The sequence below is a fragment of the Calonectris borealis genome, chromosome 1, assembly GCF_964195595.1.
Source record: "Calonectris borealis chromosome 1, bCalBor7.hap1.2, whole genome shotgun sequence".
Taxonomy (NCBI): Eukaryota; Metazoa; Chordata; class Aves; order Procellariiformes; family Procellariidae; genus Calonectris; species Calonectris borealis.
The window spans coordinates 51,590,962-51,614,328 of record NC_134312.1 but is presented as its reverse complement, the minus strand read 5'-3'; the positions used below and the strand labels follow the sequence as shown (position 1 = coordinate 51,614,328).

Sequence of the window (23,367 nt, the reverse complement as noted above, 5' to 3'; positions counted from 1 at the left end):
AGCTGCTACCTGGTTACCTAGACCTCCATATGCTGCCCTTGCTGAATTTCCTCTCATTGCACAAGCCATCAGTGCTCGTAGGAACTTGCTAAAGCACTTGTGTAGTAATTATCTTTAATGAAGGGTTCAGGACCACCATGATAACGCTCCATGAGTAGTAATTTGGCAGCCAACCACAGTGTGAACATGCACACAAACTATCGCTCAAGATAGAAATGTTACCAGTAATTACAGTTTTACAGGCATTTGTGAGATCACTTGCTGACTCCAGGAGAGAGGCTGGATTTTTTCCCCAGATACACAAGGGAAGCAGTACTGTACCTTAAGTAGTCGCCTACCAAGTACATTCGAGAAGAGCGCACAAAATCGTTGATAGTGGAAGGGGCCTCTGGAGATTGTAGGGTCCAGCTGCTCAAAGCAGGGTCAACTAGAACAGGTTGCTAAGGGTGTGTGCAGTCAGGTTTTCAGTAGCACCGAGGATGGAGACGCCACAACCTCTCATGGCAGCCTGTGTCAGTGCTAGACCATCCTCACAGTAAAAACAGTTTCTTCTTCTGTCTAAATGGAAACTCCCGTGTTTCAGTTTGTGCCTGTTTCCTCTTGTCCTGTCACTGGGCACCACTGAGAAAAGCCTGGCTCAGTTTACTCCCCCGCATCGGGTGCTCATACACAAGGATAAAATCCACCCTGAGCTTCCCTTCTCCAGGCTGAACACTCCCAGCTCTCAGCCTCTCCTCATATGTCAGACACTCTAAGCTCTCCATCATCTTCCTGGCCCTTTGGTGGACTCACTCCAGTAAGCCTGTACCTTGTACTGGGAAATGCAGCACTGGGCCAGCCCTCCAGCTGTGTCTCACCAGGGCTGAGGAGAGGGGAGGGATCACCTCCCTCGACCTGTTGGCAATGCTCTGCCTAATGCAGCCCAGGAGGCTGTTGGCCTGCTTTGCCGCAAGGGCATGTTGCTGGCTCCTGGTCAGCTTGTCCCCCAGGTCCTTGTCCGGGGAGCTGCTTCCCAGCCTGTACTGGTGCCTGGGGTTATTCCTGCCCAGGCGCAGGCCGTGGCATTTCCCTGTGTGGAGCTCCATGAGGTTCCTGTTGGCCCATTTCCCCAGCCTGTCCCGCTCCCTCTGGGTGGCAGTGCCCCCAGCTGGTCTACCAGCCACTCCTCCCTGCTTTGTATCATCCGCAAACTTGTCGAGAGTGCACTCTTGACACATCATGCAGGTCAAATTAGCCCATTCTTAAACTGAAAAAGGGGGATTATATGTCTTCACTTTTATCTAGTGGTAAATAAGGTGTCTATACAGCTCTCTCCAATTTCAGGGATTCAGAGATTTGGCCTTACTGAGAAAAAAATTTAACTTAAAAAACTGGGAAAGCAGACATCTAAAGCTCAAAAACAACTAGGCAAAAGGCTTACTCTTCATCTTAACTGCTGACTAGTCTACACAGCTTTTTTTTTTTAAAAGCACTGTAGCTTTGCAAAACAAGAGAGAAGTCAGCATCAGTATAAAAGCAAAGCTAAAATCTATGACTTTTAACCTTAGTTACAAGAGTTGGGTGGCTGTTATGACAAAAACACAAATCAAATATCCTGAAAGAGTCACAGCGCAGTTGTCTAATTATTTTTTCATTTACTTTAAAGGTACTCAAACATTTCAATTTGTAAAAACAGAACTGCCTTCTGAATCCATGTAGAAAAAACATACTATTGAAAAAATTCATCTAAAAATAACATCTTGTTTCAAAGCATGCTATGCTGTTCTCAAATTACATGGTCTTTATCTCTAAACACACCTTCATAAAACCATTTGGCAGAAACATTATTTTGTGAATGGACTTAAGAAAATATACTGCCTGCCTTTGTTTACAGACAGCTGATTGATGTTCCACAGAATGCCGAGTACCAACAAGCTGGAAGTGCAAAATCCTGGCAAATGATTAACTATAAAAAGCCTAACTCTCTTCTTACGTCCTGTAAGAAAAATATTTGAAGTAAGTAGGATTTGGCAAAGTTCCTCTATCTCCAAACACCACCAGTAAAAATCAAATGAACAAATTCCAGTCATGTTTACACATCGCATCATTAACTTTCCATGACACCATCTTACTCTGGTTTTGTACTTTTAGGTAATACTATTTTAATTTACTGAAGGTAACATGACACAAAGAAGTTGGAAGACGCAACAGCTGTTTTCTCACTAGAACAGCAACTTTATCTCCCTCCCCAGATGCCCTATTTCGGCCTCCTCTTTGGAAAGTTACAGTTAATACTCACACTTGCTCCCGTGCAAGCCAGGTTGCTACACAGCAGCTTCTGCGAAGCTAGTGCTAGAACTGCTTCATTATTCCACAGGCTAGAGTCTGAAGTGGAAGAGTACGTCCCTAGGGATATACCTTACACTTGCTTCTTAGCACCAAGTTTATTTCCATTTTTAATAAAATCTGCCACTAAAAAGGGAAAACCCTGATCCTTCTAGTAAGGTGGTATTTTTAAGCCAAAATGTGAAGTGCAAAACTCCAAGGAAATCTACCATCAACACACAAGCTGACGTTTTTAAACAGGAGACCTGTGACGTTGAATACTACTACCTCCGATTCAAGTAAAAGCAGTAAAATCTATCCTTTAGAAGGAAAGCCCTTCTAGTTTTAAGAAAATTTTTGCTTTTCCACAGAGTACCCATGCTGCAGCAGCTTTGAGAAACAAAGATGACCAAGCCCATCCCTCCACGCAAGACTTCCACGTTATGGCTGGCTGCGTTTGTCTCCACCAGCCCCGTTTTCCCCGTCCCAGGCTGCAGAAGGCATTCGACTCGGGCCTCCCGCCCTGTGCGGTCCGGCGCCCTGCTCCAGCCGAGGGGCATGCTGCCCAAGGGGAAGCACCAGGGCAGCTCCAGCGCGCGCCGTTTGCTGCAGGCAGTTGCTTTCTTGGCAACTGCTAGAAGCTTTCACCTAAACTCTTAATGCAATAGAGCTTTTCGGCTTGGGACAAAGTCAAGTTCGCTTTGCTTTTGCAAGCTGCAGTCACGTCTCTGCCTCATCCTGCTGCTTTCCCACAGGTAGAGGGGGCAGGCTTCAAACATTTCAACAGCCTGGGAAAGGCTCCCGCAAGCTGACGGCGCCTGCTGCCCCCAGCGAGCACATGCACTGCGTTAGGGGGCTGCTAATGCACTTGAACACAAGACAAAGGAACTTTGCCATTTTACATTCAGAAAACTAGTACAAGGCTCCATGAAATTAACAGAAGACTTAATTAGGTTGGAGACTTACTCGAGCAGGTGATCAAAAAGCAGGGAGCGGAAAAAAAAACCACAACAAAACACAAAAAAACCCACATCTAAGAGGAGAACATGTTGTTTGAGTCTAAAATTAGTCTCCTGGTTAGGAAAATCTTAGGCCATACCTTCATCAAAAGGACAGATCATACGAAGTAAAGCTGTACATTCTGTAATGACATGTCTGCATGAAGGAAAAACCCTGCAAAGTAGGTTCCAAACTCTATGGCACCTCTAATAAACATACTCTCTGCAAAAACTATTACCATTTCTGGTGCTGCACATACTTGAGAAACAAGATGATCCCCATCTCCTGGGTATTTGAGGAAGACAGACTTCAATATCTGTCTCAAAAGTCTTTGATAAACTTTTGGCTTTGTCAAGTGACAAGACAGTATGGTCCAGTTATCAGACAGCATGGCCAGGACTTTAATAACTACACTTACAGCAACAGGAAAAGGCAGCCTAAAGAGCATGAAAGCAGTAGAGGAATTTATATTATTTTTTTTAAATGCAAGGTGCAAGAAGGAGGTGGAAATAGGGCTTGCCTTCTATACTGACAGGTGTAAATGCAGGATGGTCAGCAGCACAGGAAGCGTGTGTCCAGACAAACCTGATTAAATTTAGTGGCAACAAATAATCGTCATGTTCTGCAAGTATTTTTCTGAGGCATTTCCTCCACAATTTGTTATGCATGATTATCAGCTTCCATATGTGAATTAGCAAGCAGCCAGTAAGTTAAGAAGTTAAAAGAATAGCCCATAGTCCAAGGTAGCTCTGCTAGTCTGGATCTTCCTATTATGTTCAGGTAAAAGAAAAGACAAAGGGAGGAAAACAAATCATTGATCTGTAATACTAAGTGTTCTTGAAGTAACCATCAGTGAAGATAAAAACGCCTTAAGCTGTAGGAACAGTATCAAGTGCCACTAAGCTACTAACCGGCTATCTTTATAGACAGAAAAGTCTGGAATTAGTGGGTAAGAGGCTGAGAACCAAAGCATATTTGTCTTACTTGTTTCTAGCAGAATTTGTAGTAACCAGGCTCGTTACCAAAATAGGGTAAGTGAGCTGGAAACCATTAATTCTACCCTGTTCATTACAGATGCTTTCAAGTGCCAGTTCTTCCTTTGCAATGCACAAGCACATACACTAGCTACTGCTTGTTTGGAAGCTGAGACACACATGCCCACACAGCTGCATAAATTACTTAAAATTCATTGCTGGGATGCCAAGACTCCCAAACAGCAACAGTAGAAATACACATTTCAGTATCCTATTAAATCCATTTCTACAAGCAGTACTAAGTTTAAATAATACTTACAAACAGGAAAAAAAACCCCACCAACATCTATTTTTAAACTGTGGGCAGTACATAACACTGCTCCCCTCTAAACTGCAGCTCACATACCGGAATTTTAAAGGACAAACTGCAGCTTTTATCTGAAGACAGAGGGGGAAAGAACTGATATTTCTAAATTAATATGAACTCCTCTATAAATAAACACATGCTGTCACTATAAAGGAGGAAGTGAAGTGCCTCTGTCTCCTAGGCAGTTTAAGGCACTGTTAGTGACCTATTAAAGAAGCTGTTGTTTTTGTTACCAGTAACTACGTAAGATTTTAATATGGGAGTCATGAGGTAAATATATAGCACTGGAAGACATCTGGCATCTAGGCCTGAAGAGCCACGGGATTTAATTCACCTTTACAAATGAGATTCACCAATCAGATTCACTGCAGTGGGAAGACAGATAATGACCTCTTATGTCAAGAAAACATCAAATACTCCAGACTAGTTTGCCTGTATGGAAGAACTTCCAACACTCCAAAATAAATTCATGTTTTCATTGTCCCCACAACTTGTCCAACCTAACATGTACTTAAGCGTTTGACATGTTCCAAATACAGCTGAAGTCTAAGCGGAAGACTGGCACTCTCAAAAACAAATCACACCACGCATCTCTACTGAAGTCACATTCTGTCCTGCAAACAGTTGATGACTTCTTGTCCTGTATCCCAGCACTGACAAGACTATTTGAATAAGCAATAAAAGGCAAAGTTTCATATTAAGAGTAAGACAGGTCCAGTTTCAAGACAAGACATGGCAAAGCAAGTTTGTAAAATATTTAATAGAGCGGTTTCCCAGCAGACTCCTGACCAGAATCATAACCAGACTTCGAAAAAGTATATATATTTTTAGATCTGAAAATTTGTCTTTATTTTTTACAAAATGGATTCCAGGAAGTTTAAAAGGCAATATCATAGAGGACTTGGGCGCAGAAATCAGGTGTAGTCATTCAAAGCATTCAAGTAGGAATATGGTAATATAAATATTTGAAAAGCATCTTTTATCATAAATGTTCAAAACAAAATGTATAACTCATTCCAAACTAAAAATTGAGCTTTATAGCACGTATTTCCCTGAACAGAAAAAATAAGTAACTTTTGAAATATTTCTAAAGGCCTGAAAGCTTTTTCCTTGGTTAGTTACATTAGAAGACTTGCCTTTGATTAAATTCCTTCCTTTCCAAATATGGAAAGTATTACATCAGTCCACTGTTAAAACAGACAATATGTTGCAAATTAATTCTGGTATAGTATGTTCCAACAAAGCCTAGAGTATAAAGGTGCTGAGGTGGATTTGAGTTTAGTAGTCATCTCCTCTGCTGACAACCTCCTTGCACGTTGGGCGCAACAGTATAGTGTGCTCAAACTGTGCTGTGTATGAGCCTTTAATGTCGCATAAGGGAGGATATGGATCCACAATACCCAAGTCACACAGGTTCTTCAATGCCATTAGGTATTTACTCTCTCCCAGGCGATCGAGCCATCTCCGGCAGAAGGCAAGAGTACCAAAGTTTTCATTGATAACATTTAGCAAGTGTTTTGCTCTTGGAAGCCTGCAGAAAAAAGAAAAACATGTTGGAGAAGAAAGAGGTATCACCAGCAAGCATTCACTACAGAAATAAACCACACCAATTAAGAAAAAGGTTAGATTTCAAGGTATTTTAAGACATCTTGGGAAGTCCTTCTACATCAATCAGGTATTCTGTTCACAAAAGAAAATGCATTTTCCTCCTGCAAAAAGATACCCTTCTAAACAAATCTGAATGCTGCCAAACATCCATTTCAAATAGCAGAAGTTAGATTGTGAACATACCTGCATCTAACTATGCAAGCAAAACTAAACGCAGTGACAGGAATCATTCTCTTGGATGATAAAGGACGATTCATTTTATAAAGAAAAACAGAATACTTCCTGATCCAAAGGGGTTAATAATCTGAGCTGATTTAAGCGTAAGCTTGTTGGCTTAAAACTCCGAAGTTTTACTTCCAAAGTCAAATACTTGGTAAGCTTTTTATTCATCCTTCTTACATATATAAGCATAAAAATTGGAGATTTATAGATCTGCTAAGAAATAAACTTATTTCCAAACATAAGCAGTTCCTTTCCAACCCGTAGGCTAATTCTCCACCCCCTCGCCTTTTTCATATTACTAGATTGTTCTATGGAGACAAAATAGAACTATCTGGAAAAGCATGTCTGCCTGCTATGTTTCTAATCATAATAACCTTCACTTCAGAAAATATGCTGCACTCCTAGAAATGCCAAAATGCAATCCCAGTGAAAACTGAAAATTAATAATCTATTTCATTTACAGGAATATGTTGAAACAATAACTTAAAACCCACAAAATATCCATACAAACAAAACAGATGACATGAATAGTTTGATATATTCTGGGAACAGCACTAAGACAAAGATTGTGGCACACAACCATAATACAGATGTTGACTTAAAAAAAAAACCTATACGTTTACCATATAGACTAATATACAAACATAATCTATATATAATTAATTATAAAAAATTACTAATGATAGGAAGATTGTTAAAAAACAACCTAGATTTCTGAAGACATAATGTATTTTCTCCATTTCCAGATTCTTTGGAATAATTCCATATTGCTCCAGATTTACAACCAGAGCATATTTCACAACAAGAGCATTGCTAACACCACCCTTCAAGTCCTCTGAGAGCCTTATTAATTAGTGAAGAACCTACGTTGTATCAAATTTGAACCCTAAGAGGGTGGTAGCTCTAGCACAATATACCAACAAAAAACAACAACAAAATCCAACCTTATTGGCACATGTCCAACATCAAAGTTCTTCATATAATGAGAACACTCCATATCATCATGAACAACACCTTTTCCTGTGCTACCGAAGGTTTCTATAGCATATATTTCACCTTCCTAAGGAGACAAAAAAGAAAGGGAACATGTTGCAATATGAAAATAAGTGACATTGGGCCATCCTGATATAATGATCTCAGTATTACAACTTCTGAATACAAGTAATTAAATGTGAATAAATTCAATCACCAAAATCAATGTAGAAAAAAATTCAATACGGAGATTTCACACAGTAAAGTTACAGACATCTCCAAATCATCAGCTATTTTTGTTAGTACCATTTTATTTGTTTCAAGCCATAAATATCAGCATGTTTCTAGTCAAAATTTCTCAAAGTCATTGCAGTTAAAACATTGTCAAAGCATACATCTAACATAGCTAAGAAACTACGTTCTGCTGCAAAACATTTGCTAACTGGAAGTAATTCTCCCTTGCTATTCAGACAGAAGTCCTAGCAAACGTATAGTTTAGACATAGCAAATAGATGTTGATTACAGAGACTTACTGCACTGAAGAACTTTCTGCCCAATTTCTGGTAACAGCTGCTAGTATAAACCCTTAACCTGCTCATTTCCACTCCACAAGATGAATTTCTTCAAGAAATGAAGGTGATATATATCTGCAAGGGCATTATCAAAATTCTAGCCAAGAACATACTGAAATGCCATTATATAAACTCATTTCTGCCAAGTGCATTCACATATCCTTAACAGTAGGACTGTGAAAGGGACTTAACAAGATAGGGCATCAAACATTAATGGACAGCGGGAGCTGGGTTTTTCAGTTTATTAAACTACTTTGAAAGTCACAACCCAAAAATAAGAAGCCATATGAAAAGCAGTAACACAGGCTTCAAATTCAAGACAAACTCTTAAAGACGGCCCTGAATATTCAACTGATTTCATTTAAAAAAACAAAAAACAAAAAAACCCAAACCACAAAACCACGAAACACCCCACACAATGCCACAAAAAAATTCACTTTACACCCACTTTTTCAGAGTAAGGATCGTCACAGGCTGTATTTCTCTCTGTCACAAAAAACTCATTGGATTGCAGTTTGATACTATAATTAGCACAGTACAGCAAGAGCTTGGCTATGCTCCACATTCTTCATTGGCAAAACTCAGTGTCTTTAACGATGTAGGATTGTGTCCTAAGTAACCTACAGAAGCTTAAGAAATTAAAAAATGTCTTCTCCCCAGTGTCTGGATGTTCAGTTAAAACAATCTCAAAGCTCTGAAATCTTTAAGTAAGATTTGCTTAAAGAACATTTAAGTTTTATACTAGTAATATACTGATGATGGATGATATACAAGACCTAACCATTCACTAAGCTAAAACAAGAAGGGCACACAAGCTTCTTCTACCTTCCTTTTCCAATACTCTTTAATCCCTTTGCACGCTCCTATAGATGACAGTTAAAACTTTGTCTTTTGCTCACATCATTAACAAGGTGATCAACAATTAAGTTTTGGGTGATGAGAGTGAGCCTACCTCAAAAAACAATCCTGTCCAGACCACACCTGTCCCTATTCAGCTCTTAGAAGTCTTACTTACTCTGATAGGCTTACTAGTGATCATTGCTGATCAGTGATCAGGCTTAGAATGAAATTAAAAGCTTCTTATCTCATTAACAATCTTTTAAATAAGCCTTCTTATCTTGTTAGAACACAAGCTTACATCAAAATAGTGGCTAAATCTCAGGTTACATATTTTAATACTGCCTTTCCAATTGGCATAGTTTGCCACATCATGTACAGCAGCAATTTCTCTTCCCCTGCTCCAAAATGCTATTCAAACAACATCTTTCATCTAGCCTCTCACATTAACTAGAAATATGCTTAATTATTTTGAATCTGCAAAGAAAAACTGAACTGGAAGCTTTTCAAGACAGATATCATATCTAACTGTACTTGCAAAAAGTCATCCAAAGCTACACCACCACAGCAATATTTCTCAAGAATTACCTGAGCAAGAGAAGATTATTATTTTGTCTTTTTAATTACAGAGTGAACAAACAAAGGAAGTGTGAATGACTGGCAAGTCCAGACATCTTTCAGGAAAACTGTGGTCCCTCAAGTTCACCCCAAAATCTGAATTCCTGTCCTTTTCCCTGCTCCTAAGTGCAACATTCCAACACTGCATTTAAGTAACACATACACATTGAGAAATAAATATGCAAGAGCTTCTGTAAGCATCACTAAGGCCATTCAGATTTCAAAGGGGTTTTTTTGTTGTTGTTTGCTGGTGGGTTGTTTTTTTTTTAAATAGCAGGGTTCCAAGGCTTCAATTTCAGAAAGTGTTAGATACTGGAACACTCCAGGGCTAAATGGAGAAGCTGCTGAGATGAAACAAGAGTGATCACTCCTTTACAGGAACACTACAAAGTACAGCAAAGTTTTTCCTCTGCTGCTATTATCCACCAGGATCACAAATACCACACATTATGACTGCACAGGAAATATTATTCTTGCAGTGACAGTTGGGGAAACTTAACAGAAAGATTTAAGAACTCAATTTACCTCCATTCTTGTGGCTTCTCCTCCTTTCACAATGGGCACCGTTTTTCCAGCATGTATCCTATATGGCCCAATCGAGTGTCCATTCAAATTGCGAATTGGTTTCACTTTTGAAGAAAACATTAACATTACAGGCAATTTTCTAACATGTTAAACCCTTTAAAGCAATTTGGTTTGTTAGCTCATACTGGAAGTATAACAGTGACTCATCATAGTGCAGAGGAACTAAACACAAAACTACCCACACATCTTGTACAAATTCCAGCCAAGACACGAGTTAGTTTTGTATGCTATATCAAGACTTCATTATTAAAGACTAGCAACTCCAACAATTTATTAATAAAGCCAAACAGCAGGTATCAAATAATTTGTACATTTTGAAACGGTTGCTTAGCCTTCACCTTATCTGTTAAAGATACAATACTGGAAAGGATAAGCCAAGAACATTCCTCTAGAGGAATGGCAAGCCAGCCAGAAACACGTATTTATGCAAGTCACTCATACCATACTTCTAGTACAGAGGTCTTTTCAATATGATACAAATAAATCAATATTTGTACAAATATATGTACTCTAAGAGCAACTATCCTTATATAAAGAAAAGAACTTGCCTTGGTATGTTTTGCCATCAATTTCAACCTCATAAGACTCCATAACTTCTTGTATGGCCTCCCCCACATCACAGAGACGTACATCTATTCCAGCACACTGAAAAAGTGCAAATATAAATGGAAAATAATTGCAAAGTTTACTATAAAAGCCTTGGTAAATGACTTACATAATGATCATACCTTTATTCCAGTATTTGTGGCATCCTTTACAGCTTGTAATAGTCTGTCATATTTTGGATTGAATGTGACTGTAAAAGCACAGTCAATAATACGACCTGAAATCAGCAGAAGTTAATTAGCTTCATAGTCTTTGCACTGAAGAATGTTCTCAAAGTTTTAATTCATAAATGAAAACTAACCACTAATATGTGTCCCAAAATCTATTTTGCAAATATCATCGTACTGCAGGACTGTTGGATCTCCAGCATTGGGAGTGTAGTGGGCGGCACAATTATTCAGAGAGCACCCAGTAGGAAATGCAAGACCTGCATTTAAACCATTTTCCTTTATCAGCTTACGTGAGCAGTCTTCTAGTTTTTCACTAAAAGGCAGAGGGGAGGGAGAAGAAAAAAAGAATGTGACAGCTGTCATTAATATTTCTTATGACGACTTCAAATAAATCAATGCAAGAACAAAACCTCAGAAAATATTCAAGCAAATGTTTTAATTTGAAATCTTAAACTACTTGTATGCTAACTAGAAGGAGACCCTAGACTGGAAAACATAAGTACAACATAACGATCTTCAGTTCTTGGTGGTGTTTCTTCTACCCTTTCTTGAGCAAAATTGAATACTTCACTAGTGTTTTTACTTCAAATTTAAAATATCCATCCTTCACAAGCTACATTTAACCCATTCTTCCTGAGCAGCAGAGGTTATACAACTAAAGTTTAGGCAAACTAAATCCATTTTCTCAATTACTGGGATTTAAAAGGAGAGGAAAAAAAAAAGCAATGGTATAGTCCTCTCACTTATAAAAAAATTTCTAATTAAAGAAGGATAACAATATTTTTTTAATTTAAGCGATAACTGTGATAAAATAAAACCTTACAAGACTAGCATTTGTTCTTGGTTTTTGTCTACTCTCAAGCTGTTAGTTACTGGAAAACTAGAGATACATGTCCTCCAGTGCATACTCCTATAGTGGCAGTGAATGATGTAAACTGCAGCTCACATCAGGGCGCCATACTCTCATTTTATTTAAGCAAGCTATTCACTCAGAGCAATCTGGGAAAAGGAGAGAGTCCCCATAGCCTGAGGTACTTTAAGAAGAAAAGTCATGTTTTGAAGAAATTATTGCTTGTAACAGTCAAACTGTATAATTCAGTATGACAGATTTGTTTCAGCCAGACTAGTGATTATTAAGGCAGCTGTCTTCCTTCCACTTTCCCTGATGGTGTATTATTTTTTTCCGTTATCCTTACACAGTTACCTTGGGGATCTGATTAGCTTTCTAACTATCCTACTCTTGTCAGCACAGTCCTCAGTCATACCAGGCTGAAAACACCTGATTTTGGAAGCTAAACTGTCCTGGATCAGTGCAGTACTTGGACAGTAGACATTCACTCTAGATGCACTGAAGAATAGAAAAAGGAATAGTTGGAAGAGTCAAGAGCATCAGTCCAGGGTGATTATTTCTTTAAACTTTACCCCAATCAAACTCATGTTTATCTTAAGAAATAACTGAGCAAATGGATTATCAACTGAGAACACCACAAAAAACCATTGTGTTTCTCCAGAAACATCAGTCAGTGAAGACTAAATATAGACAAAAATCTTCCTGCCCTGGACTGAGTACACAGCCATGCTGTTTTATGCCTCTCTGCCCACTCCCAGCCTCAGACTGCACCTGCACTGCTCGCCGCATAGCATTTCACTGACAATTCTGGCAAAAGCCAGGATGTTTACTACCGCTATTGCTGCTTCTCTCAGCACTGCTTGCAGAACTTATGTGCAACAGCAGCCAGGGCACAGAACATTCAAATCAAGCACGTGCTCAAAATAAGTTAACATAACTGAAAGCTTAGTTTGAAATTCAGTATAATCCCAGGCCCTGGAAAGCTGCATAAGCTAAGAATATGTTGTAAGAGGAAACTTATAGGAAATAATTGGGGATACTGGTTGCATACTTCAAACGGAAATCACCCCAACACCCGTGACACAGTCAATTAAGCACACAAAATTGAGACTAAATCCCTCCCCCTCTAGAGAAAGAAGAAAAATCTACAGCAGAGGTCTTTGAGAAGATCTGTGTCCTCACCAGATTTCTATCATTGTCATTCCAGGTTTTATCCAGCTCATAACATATTTCCTCACTTGTCTGTGTGCCTCTGCAGCCTCCCGAAAATCATTCCAGATTTCCTCACTGGCTTGGTCTAGTGCTTTCTTTTCTTCACTAGTTGTTCTCCAAGCAGCAGTTCGCCTTCAAAATACATAAAGTGCATCATGAAAAGTTACTATAATCACAGTACTCATTACAACTTCTATCTAAAGCCTGCAAAGCATTTATTAACCAGTCAGGCCTACATTCCCCTGTGCAACAGAAAAGATCCCGATTTATAAAACCTTCAGAATAAAGGAAGCTTATAAAAATCTATCAGCACCACAGACAGGCACCTGTAAAATGCAGTAACATTGCAACAAAAAAATAATTGTGTATACATAGAAATTTAACTCGGTTAGACCATGAATCATATTATCCCCTTACATTTTCAAAAGCCTTACCTCCCAACCCTCCCAAAAGCCCAGAGAAGCCGTGCGCTTGCAGGATGCATAATACTTTTCAAAAAGACATAACAGGTATATGAAATTCACATGAATGCCTGCAATTCTACCTTGAGTTTAACAGGGCAACGTGCTCTGCTCATGCAAAAAGTTTATTTTTTGCACAATCTTACTCATTCAGGCAGTGCTTTTCCTGTATGGAGAAGAATCTCAGCACTGTAATGTAGCTACTTGGCCCAGAAACTGTTACTGACACAGAGACAATAAGCTCCTTCAAAATTTAAGAGCTTGCAGTTCCAGTATTACTTTCACTCATCCCCAGAATATTTAGGTAATAACACCTAACACAGTGCATAGTAACTATGACACATGCCAGGAAGTTACCTTCTAAATTTGCTGGATGGTGAATTAACATTTGTTCCAGGAGAACAACAATCATTTTGGCTCTTTGGTAGGTTCATAGAACAAATACAAGAATAATTTTCAATATAAGACTAAATATAAGATTAGTTTTGAATATTTTTTATTATGCAAGAAACCATACAACTAAGGTTCCAAGAAAGCAAAAAAAAAAAAAAAAAAAAAGTAATCGAAGCACTCCAGCAACTGCAGAACTTAACCACAAGACAACTCTTCTGACTACAAAGTAGAGATACCCTTCCAATGATGAAGCTGGAGCCCTGTAATGACTAAGTTATCACTAGGGCAAAAAAACCTAGTGATAACTCGAAGAACTCTGTATATACTATGCAGGACAAATACTACTAAAACCAATACACAGCTGCACATCCTGGTAGGTGGGTCATGAAAGAAAAGGGATCATGGACAAGATGGACCAAAGATGCTGAACTATGCCAAAGTTTCCAAATTTAGAAATTAACTTTTACCTTTATGTATGTGAGCCGATTCTAAGCAAACAACTGAATATGCAGAGTTAAAGGATTATTTTTTGAAATCCAAAAGTGTAGCTACTTACCCGTTTCATAGACATGTAACTTGGCTCCACCCTAAGAGTTTCCTTCACAGCCAAAAAACAGGTATGAGTGAGCCAAGAGACTATGCCCTGCAATTTTGCTGCATTTTGAACAGAGTATTTATACAGTGTTAAGAGGCCTGCAATCCTAAAGCGGAGTTGAAAAGATAAAGAAGAATAACAGGCTATTCCATAAAATTTTTCTCAGGATGACCAGAGGATCCAAATATTTTGAGACTCTTTTGCTTGTTTCCCTTGAACTTCCTCCTCTTTTTCAGATAAAGTAACAACAGTAGAAAGGAAAAATCCCGTGCTTACTTTTCTGAGCAGTTTTCTTGCTCCAATAGCAAGCATCACGCATGCTACTCTTAGAATTTGCCTTAACACTGGTAAATTCCACCAAAAAAAACCCTAAAAAACAAAAAACAACAGGCTGCAACACCCAAGCCTCCTTACTGTACTTGGAAATCAGACTACTGCCAGCACAGTAGTCATGGCACAAGAAGATGGAGAAGGTGTACTGCAGAAAAGCAGTGGGGAGAGGGACTCGAGGATCCTTTCAGACTGCTCTGGATTCCAGCAGGGAACACCCTCTGGTAGCAAGAGCTGCTGACAGAGTCTGGGCAGCTGCTCTGCCATCAGTCACAGGCTTAAGTGCAAACTCCAGCAAACTGGAAGAAAGCCGTCCTCACTCTATCCTGCTGTATTTCGGCATTTGCATACCTCCATGCAAGACAACTGGGGGACAAAATAGCCTCCCCATTTAAAAATACTGTATCAGACCCAAAGCATTTTGCTGCCAAATCTGCATCACTGCCACCTGGGAGCTCAGGAAAAGATGTGACAAGAAATCCTGCTCGAGCCTAAGCACTTCAGGATCAAATCAATTGATCAGATAAAGGTCTCACACCAAACATCAAATCCTCCGACAGGTACATGAGCTAGCAAGCTTTTCCAAGGACAGTTTCCTAATGTGCTGGCTACCACATGAATCAGCTTAAGAACTTCACCTCTTGCTCCCAGCCACTTGTTCACATCTTTTCACTCCAGTTCATAGCCTCAGTTTTCACTAGTACAAATCTTTATAGGATTGTGCTGTAAACTAGATTTTAGTGATCAGAGATAAGAATTCCAGAAGATAACTCCCCGGATTATTTTAACCCAGATAACAGCACAGCGGCAGAAGCTAGCAGGCAGGGACAAGAATTCCTTAATCCCACTTTAACAAAATCAGTGTATCATGAAATATTGCTTATAGCTTTTCCACCCTCCCTGTCACATCATTTCAATTTCAGGTGTCTTCAATAAAAAAAACAAGCCTTCAAACAGAACTAAATACTCAAGATATAACAATATTAAAGCTGTTAGTCTGTTGTCTATAGAAGAACAACTGATTCTCTGCAATTTTTTCCCCTGAAAATTGAATGATACCCACTTCTAGTTCAACTTCCTGCGCAAAATACACTATTCTAGGTTGATGAGAGGTACGTTTAGAAAGCATGTGACATCAAGAGTTAAGATTAGAAGTGCAACTCTTTAAAAAATCAAAGACAAAACCCTACTGACCTCAGCATGAATTAGAGAAGCGGCACAAAAATGTTTCACCAATATATAAAATGAAACTATTATTCAGAATAGGAAATACCCAAGCATTCATGTCAGCTACTAATTTAAGTAGCTGCTTATGTTACGAAATGCTAAAGTAGCATCATAAGAGTTAAATATTTAAATTAGGAACAAAACTAAGCATGTATTTGCGTAAGCAAATTATATAAAGAAACTATTTCAGCTTCCTTAGAAGAGTATATTCTTCTTCCATAGCAGAACATTCTTGGTGCAGAAAAGATGCCCCACTTACATTCTGTTAGAAAAGGTAGTTTGGTTTTGTTGGTTTGTGTTTTTTTTTCCTTTCAAATGAATAGTAGCGAACCCAGAGTAAAACGTTTAATCTTCAATAGCTGGATACGTAACAGAGGTGTAAAAATAGTGTGTCATTTGTTAATTAACTATGAACATGCTTAAGATATTTATAATCTAATTTCCTGGATTGCTTAAATCACGTCCTTCTGAACGTGGCATATGCACATACCGACAAACACTTAACTCAAGCATGAAAGCATCACTTCTGGATCAGCCCATCAGGACCACTCTGTGAAAGTCCTTCATTAGCATGCTAATATTGTGCATACAAACAAGGCAGTGATTTATAAATAAATATGAGCACACCTTGTGATCCAATTGAAGTCATTAAAAAAAAAAAGGCTTCCTCAAAACCAAATTTTAATCTCATAAAAATGAAACCATATTATCTGTGACTATCTGAACACAATTTATAGGATGTACTAGACTCTTAACTATGATGCTTACACTCTAGGAGAAAGAGGCATTGACTTTAAACAACCAATAAATGTTTCCAAGTAATTTGATTCTGAAAAAAAGTCACTGAAAACTAAACAATGCTTTCAGAAACATAAGTATTTATCTACTCCCCAACCTCCCTTCAGTTTAAACTATTTTTTCAGAGTTTTGATTCAAAGTTTCCTGGGAAGTTTTCAGTAATATTTGGTCTTTTCTTTCAGATTTTCATGCAATTCAAGCTAATTCCATTCCCTGCCTCCCCCCACCCTGCCCCCAAGTAAAACATGACCTTCCACAAGACTTCATGTATGAAAAAATCAGAAAACTCACTCAAGGTGGTATATCCTAGTTCCTAACAAAGCATAAGGAAATAATAGTACCCTATGAAAACATAAGGATGCAGATCTCTGTTCCAGTAAACCACTAGAAGCTGTTGCTTGTTTAGTAAAAATTGTACATTATTCCCACTTCACTATGAATTATAAAAACAGTTTAGGTTATAATAACTATATATTCATACAGACAAAGAGAAGCAAAGTGCAGAATGTACCATTTCGGCTTTTAAACTAAACTGTCTCATACTCTGAGACTGACATGTCTCTATGAAAAAATAATAAAAAAAAAAAACCAAGAAGTTGACATCTAGATGCGCCCCAAAAGTGCTGCATAACAGTGTCTCATCTCCCTAAATTTTAAACCTTCACTCAGTTCTAATACAGACTATATTTTTCTTACAAGCTGCCTATTGAAATCCTGTTGGTCCCCAGGGTCTCAAGGTCCCCTGCCTCATGGTAATTCTGCTCATACAGGTTATATCTTAATTAAAAGGGTAGGGAGGAAGGAACATTTCTGGCCTGAAGACTTCTATTCATCAAGTTCTTAGATGATCCAGTTGGAGGGGGGCGGGGGGAAGAGGGGAAAAAAAGGGAAAAAGGCATATTACAACTCACTTTGTCCATTTAGTTGTACATTAACAGTTTTGCAATTCAGCACATCCACATGACAGCATTTATTTTTTAAGCTTAAAACACTCACCCATCTTGTGTTGGTGGGTATTCACATTCTTCTCCCTTCGGGAATATGTTGCTGGGAAATAGATCACATATTGGAATAGAAGGTGGATCTGTCTGGACCTTAGCTGTTGAATATAATTTAAGAAAGTTTTACATATGGTACACTGGAAATACTAAGTATCTTATTTCAACTATAAAAGTTAAACAGCACAAGTTATTTAAGATCCCCCTACTAGAATTTGGGCTTCTACCAGGACAACATCATGTCACAATGCCCTCATGTGACTCTACTTAGCCGACGCTCAAGGTGGCATTCAGGGATACCAGAAAGAAGAAGACTCAGCCAGACTTAGCCTACAAACCCAAACGGTACCCCAAAATTTGTTACAACTGCCAAGAACAGCACTTACACATGCTTATACCAAATATTCATGCAGTCTATCTTTATTTTTGTGTTTGATACCTACGTCCTTTCTTCTTTTTCTTCTTCTTCTTCTTTTTCCCTGTTGCTCCATCTCCTTCACCCTCGCCATCTACAGGAAAGAAAGTGCTCAGGTGAACACAAAATAACTTTAAAGAACCAAAGAATTTTGAATGAGACACAAAACCATCTGGACTATCTGGAAACACTTCTTTCACAGTACAATTTAATGAATTAAAAAAAGACGGCTAGAAGCTGCCACCAAACCATTAGCATTTGCAGTCCCTACACAAAACACAGACCTAAGAAAATAGTTTCTAAAGTTGATGACTTAAACATATCACCGAACAGAGAAAAAAAGCAGCTCAGGGAAAGAGTTTTCAGAAAGTCCTACTTCAAATTCCTCTATTCTCAATTCACCCAAAAAGATGCCTGGGGTTGGGGGAGGGCATGAGAGAGAACTGGATTAGACAAAACAGCTAACAAAAAGCTAGGAACTACTGGTTCAAACCCATCTTCTGATGCTTCAGCTAAAGGAACTTAATACGTCTGGAAAAATAAAAAACCCAAACAAGTAAAGATGACAGCACTTAGGTCAAGATGAGTTTAATCTGGAGATAACAGGGAAAGTCACAACCAGCACTGAGCAAAACTATTGCGTGTGGGATGTGCCAGTGGGAGGTTTTCAGAGAGCACAGCATGTAAGCACCAAGAATCGGCCACACCATGTTACAGTCACATTTGGGAGTTAACAATAATTCTGCGGACTTCATGTTTGGCTATATTTAACGCTTAGTTACTTCCACACACAATTAAGTATTTATCTGATGCGATATCATCTAACTACCTTCTGGACCTAACCACAAGTTCATTTCAAAATGGGTAAGTACTAGTTATCTACATTTAGAACATTTATTTTTATCTAAAGCAAGAAGAAAAATTGCAAGAACTTTTAGAATCAAGTCAAAGCACTGCCATTTTGAATGCGTTTATACAGAAACTTGTATTTGTTTATTTATTTAAAAACAAAACCAAAACACTGACCAGTTGTTCGAGTCACTAGATTTCAAGCCTCTCATGATGGTCAGCATCATCTGCATTTTTACGCCATAGTGACTGCTGTAATCCTGCAGCTGGGGCAAATTTCAGTAATGTGTCACCTCTGCCCCTCCCCAGCTCATTTTGGCATTAAGTATCTTATTCTAAACTTTTGTAAAAAATTGCAAGTTTAACTTGTACTACTGGTGTAACTACAATGTAGTCCAGCCTACCAGATTCTCCATCAATCCATATTTCATAGGCAGCCAAAAATCCTTAACAGCGCATATAAATTTCTTTAAAATGTGGTCACTTTGCCACATTTCTCTTGACCTTGATCTATGCTCAAACCATTCATCAAGAAATGAATTAGATGAGACTCCAGTTCATTCACCAAGTGATTTTGGGATATTTTTTTTTTTTTTAAACACTAGGCCTAAACAGCAAAAAGAGTACAGCATTTCTTTAATGTTGTCGCTGTTGCTATCTGCTTATTGTGGCTTTTTCATACATCACTGCACGTGAATGTGCCAACTGCAAGCCAAACTAACCGGGCCTAAGCTTTCATGTCCTTGAAGACTGCTGCAGACTAACTGTGCTGCCAGAAACGTAACTACTGCACCTGACCAATATCCTGTTTGTCTTCAGGTTATTTAGCTGGTAATGAAAAAAATTTTCACCCAAAAAGCAATTTAAGATCTTTGCAAAACTGAAGCCCAACCCCAGCCATTTTGGTATAGCTGTTTAATAACTTAGCCTAATATCATGCAAAAATGTTATCTATCAGCATGTTTTAGCACTGCAATGGAAATCTGAAGAGCACTTCCTAATCCCTCTCAGATTTCAAAACGTATACGGTCTCATTTCTGAGGCCACTCAGTTATGGGCTTATCAAGGGGAAAAAAAGGCGGGGGGCTATAGGTATTTTATTGGTTTTAATCTAATGCAGCATCATGTCTTAAGCAACACCTCTGAAACTACACAATTAAAATGGCAAGTGGTGAGAACCAGTACAAGCAAGAACACACAGTTGTTTTCAAAAAACTTACAGCAATTTTTATTTTTCTGCAAAAGTATTATTGTTTTTCTAAAAACACATCCAAGTCTAATGTGTGGAAAAAAGGAAGATTATTATTTCAGTGATAGCACCACTTCATTTTTTTTTAATACTTTTTAATACTGTAAAACTAACTGCTAATACTGTAAAAAGCATAAAAGAACACCACTTGATCTGTGACTAACAACATTATTTCTCCTGAGATGGATCTATAACTATTCTAATAATTTTCAAAGATTTTTTTTTCATTGTATAGAAGTTTTCACTATCCTCCTCAATACTTCTTACTTTAGTTGCAACAATGGCAGAGCACATATTGTATTAATTATCTTTCAACTCCATAACCTGAAATATACCATAAACCAAATAATCCATCAGAATATACTTCTACAGAAAGTAATTGCATAAAACTGGATGCTGTATATAGATTAATAATCTTCAAAGATCAATTTATTTGTAATTTTATATATTCCAGCACACTTATTTTTTTAAGCTTCTGCATCTAATTCATTAAATTAAATTCTGGAATGATGAATTCCAGCAATAGTCAACTAAGAAGATTTCTTAGCAGAACAATAAGAACCATTCTAGGTTGCTGAGCCAACTTTAATGCACAAGAAGGAAACTAAATTACTAACTTAAGAAATGTATTTTCTCAAATGTCCATTTCTATTGAGAATCACTCATCAAAACAAAGGAAATACAGCATTTTCATCTGATACTCCTACAGAAAAGATGCATCCAGCCTGGATTTCAATACCGGACACTTCCAAGGCACATGCTTAGAACATCATCAGCTGCATAGCACACGCAACACATAAGGTGTATGCCTTGCTTCTGTGTTAATCTCTCCCCGGTTCAGTTTTAATGAAAAATTAGGATTACAGATGAACAGGTTTCTAGTCACTGGTAAAGACTCTAAGACCTTCTATTAATTAAAATGCTCCCTTAAAATTTTCTCTGTATTTTTTGTTTTAAGCCAAGAGACATAATTTGGAACATAAATTTATACTGACCACAGAAATGCAAGTGAGAATGATTAATAGCTTACCTTATCTTAAACTAAACATTTCCCTGCAGTGATAAGATCCTTGAAAACAAGAAGCTTTAACAAAGCTGTTATCCCTGTTATTTTTACACATACACATGTGTGACAGCTAAATTGTTGCCAAAAAAATAAAAAGTATATATAGTTGCATGTCAGCTCTCCCTTAAAAAAAAAAAACAAACCCAAAAGGCATCTGTAAAGGTTTGTTAAAATACGAGTCTAGGAAGAAGTTGAAACTGGAAATGTCAAGAGAAAAAATAAGTTACACTTGCCTTCATCATCATCATCTTTTTCTTTCTCCTCTAGTGCTTGTTTATCCAACTGTTTTGCTACATCATCAAGAGCACCTTCCATTTCTTTATCTGTTTCTTGTCCTGTTTGTAAAATTAAAGTATGACTTACAGTAAAAGGATAGCTCCACATTAGTAAACAACAGCCCCCAAAACTTTATAGAAATATTATGCGGTACTCATCCTACAGATACCATAGCACATGCTGCTTTTTTTTTTTAAAGCAGACCCAATGTGTAAGATTGTAGGGCACTACAGTGACAGGTACTGTTATTGAAACTTGCCTATAAAGGTATCATTATCCAGACACTTCTGATTACTTTTTTTCTGCCAGGGTAACTAACTCTTGCCATAGCAGCCTGCTCTTGTGAGATAATATGGGCGTGAAGTAGATAATTACAAACGCACAGCATGATCATCACTAACTGCTAGTCTGCTAAAACCAACCCAAACCGTAGTTCCTTTACTATTTGCCCAGACTTGCTCCGGCTCTCTGAGAGAAGTTGGGAGGGGTACAGAGACTCCATCATGCGGGACGACTTTTACAGCAGCAGTCTTACGCCTTTCCCCCCTCAGGGCATAGGAGGGGATGAGGGAAGGGATGGCTTCTCCTGCGCGCACCGGAGCAGGGAGGACTGCCCTCGCCCCAGCTTCCCTGGTGCTGAACGGCATCGGCATCCTCCCGGAACTGTGAGCCCCCTCCTCGCCGAGGGGATCCCCCGCAGCCCACACGGCCGCCACGGGCCGGGACAGCGGCCTCGGCGGCGCCCATCACCCTACCCGCGCCCCGCACGGCTGGACCCTTCAGCCCTCCGCAGCCGCCCGCTGCCGCGTACGAGACCCGATCTGCCGGGTCGCGGCCCCGGCAGGCCGCCCCGCCGGCCTGTCAGCCGAGATTCCCGGCGCGGTGCGGCCCGGCCCCTACCCGCGGGGCCCGCTTTGCCCTTCTTCTTCTTCTTGCGCTTCTTCTTGGCACCATCCTCCGCGCCGAGCCCCGCCGCACCGTCCTTGTCCTCAGGCTCCGGCGGCAGCTCGCCGTTGAGGTGCTTCTCCGCCTCGGCGGCAGCGCTGCCCGCCTGCCCCACGCCCGCCATGTCGCCGCGGCCGCGCCGCCTCCCACACACGGGGCGAGCGAGAGAGAGCGAGCGGCAGGGCCGGCCCTCTGCTCTATGGTGAGCGCGGGGCACGCCGGGAAGGCTGGAGGACTCCGCCAGGGAGGGGAGGCGGAAGGGCGCGGGAAGGCCTTCCTACCGCCTCCTTCCCTCCCCGCGCGCCGCCGCTTAGGCGCGCACGCGCGGCCTGCGAGGGGGCGAGGGGGTCTAGCGGCTGCCCCCGGCTGCCTGCCGCCGTCCCGCCGTCTCTCCGTGGGCCCAGGCGCCTGCCTGGCCGCCGGCTGCTAGCGTGGCTGTGCTCTCGGAGCGCCGCGGCCCGGCAGCCCCGCTGTCCCCCGCAGCCTGCCCCCGGGTCACCGGCCCGCGGCGTGGGGCACCGCTGGGTGCCGACGCCGTCCTTGTCGTCAACCTCTGCCCTATGCGCGGTCACCCCGTGCTTCCTATTTGTAGTCCCCACTGGCACACAGAGCTGCGACCAGATGACATTGTACGTGTATAAGTGTTTTTTAGGAGGAGCGTGTGCCCTTGAGTTTGAAAGGCCGTTTTTGGTCTCCTGCATTTTCCAGTGGGCTGGAATTGGGGGAGACCAATTCAAACTGCTGGGGTGACCCAAACCACTTTCACATAACTGTGTTTCAGTTTGGAGAGTGTCAGTGGAGTAAGATGACAAGCCGGTAGCCATTGCAAAGGAAGATTTCAAAAATGCAGGCTGAGGGCCAACAGCAGA

General features: G+C 39.9%; 1 protein-coding gene across 1 annotated transcript; it reads right to left on the bottom strand.

Annotated features, from left to right (window-relative positions):
- Positions 1-5,385: 5,385 nt before the first annotated feature.
- METAP2 (methionyl aminopeptidase 2) lies at positions 5,386-22,699 on the bottom strand. Its single transcript, XM_075151455.1, has 11 exons — positions 22,454-22,699; positions 21,511-21,612; positions 18,142-18,207; positions 17,697-17,799; positions 12,867-13,028; positions 10,966-11,147; positions 10,787-10,881; positions 10,607-10,703; positions 9,999-10,102; positions 7,419-7,534; positions 5,386-6,175 (listed from the first exon to the last, which is right to left on the bottom strand). Exons 1-11 carry the CDS (start codon positions 22,620-22,622, stop codon positions 5,923-5,925), a joined length of 1,449 nt encoding a protein of 482 aa, XP_075007556.1. The 5' UTR covers positions 22,623-22,699; the 3' UTR covers positions 5,386-5,922.
- Positions 22,700-23,367: the final 668 nt, after the last annotated feature.

What these genes read in the sequence shown, in the direction of transcription:
- METAP2 (XM_075151455.1), bottom strand. Translation starts at nt 22,622, where the DNA reads ATGGCGGGCGTGGGGCAGGCGGGCAGCGCTGCCGCCGAGGCGGAGAAG. An exon ending in ATGACAATGATAGAAATCTG is followed by an intron (nt 11,148 to 12,866) that starts GTGAGGACACAG and finishes TCTGCCTTTTAG; the next exon opens with TGAAAAACTAGAAGACTGCT. An exon ending in TGATGGCAAAACATACCAAG is followed by an intron (nt 10,103 to 10,606) that starts GCAAGTTCTTTT and finishes TTTCTTCAAAAG; the next exon opens with TGAAACCAATTCGCAATTTG.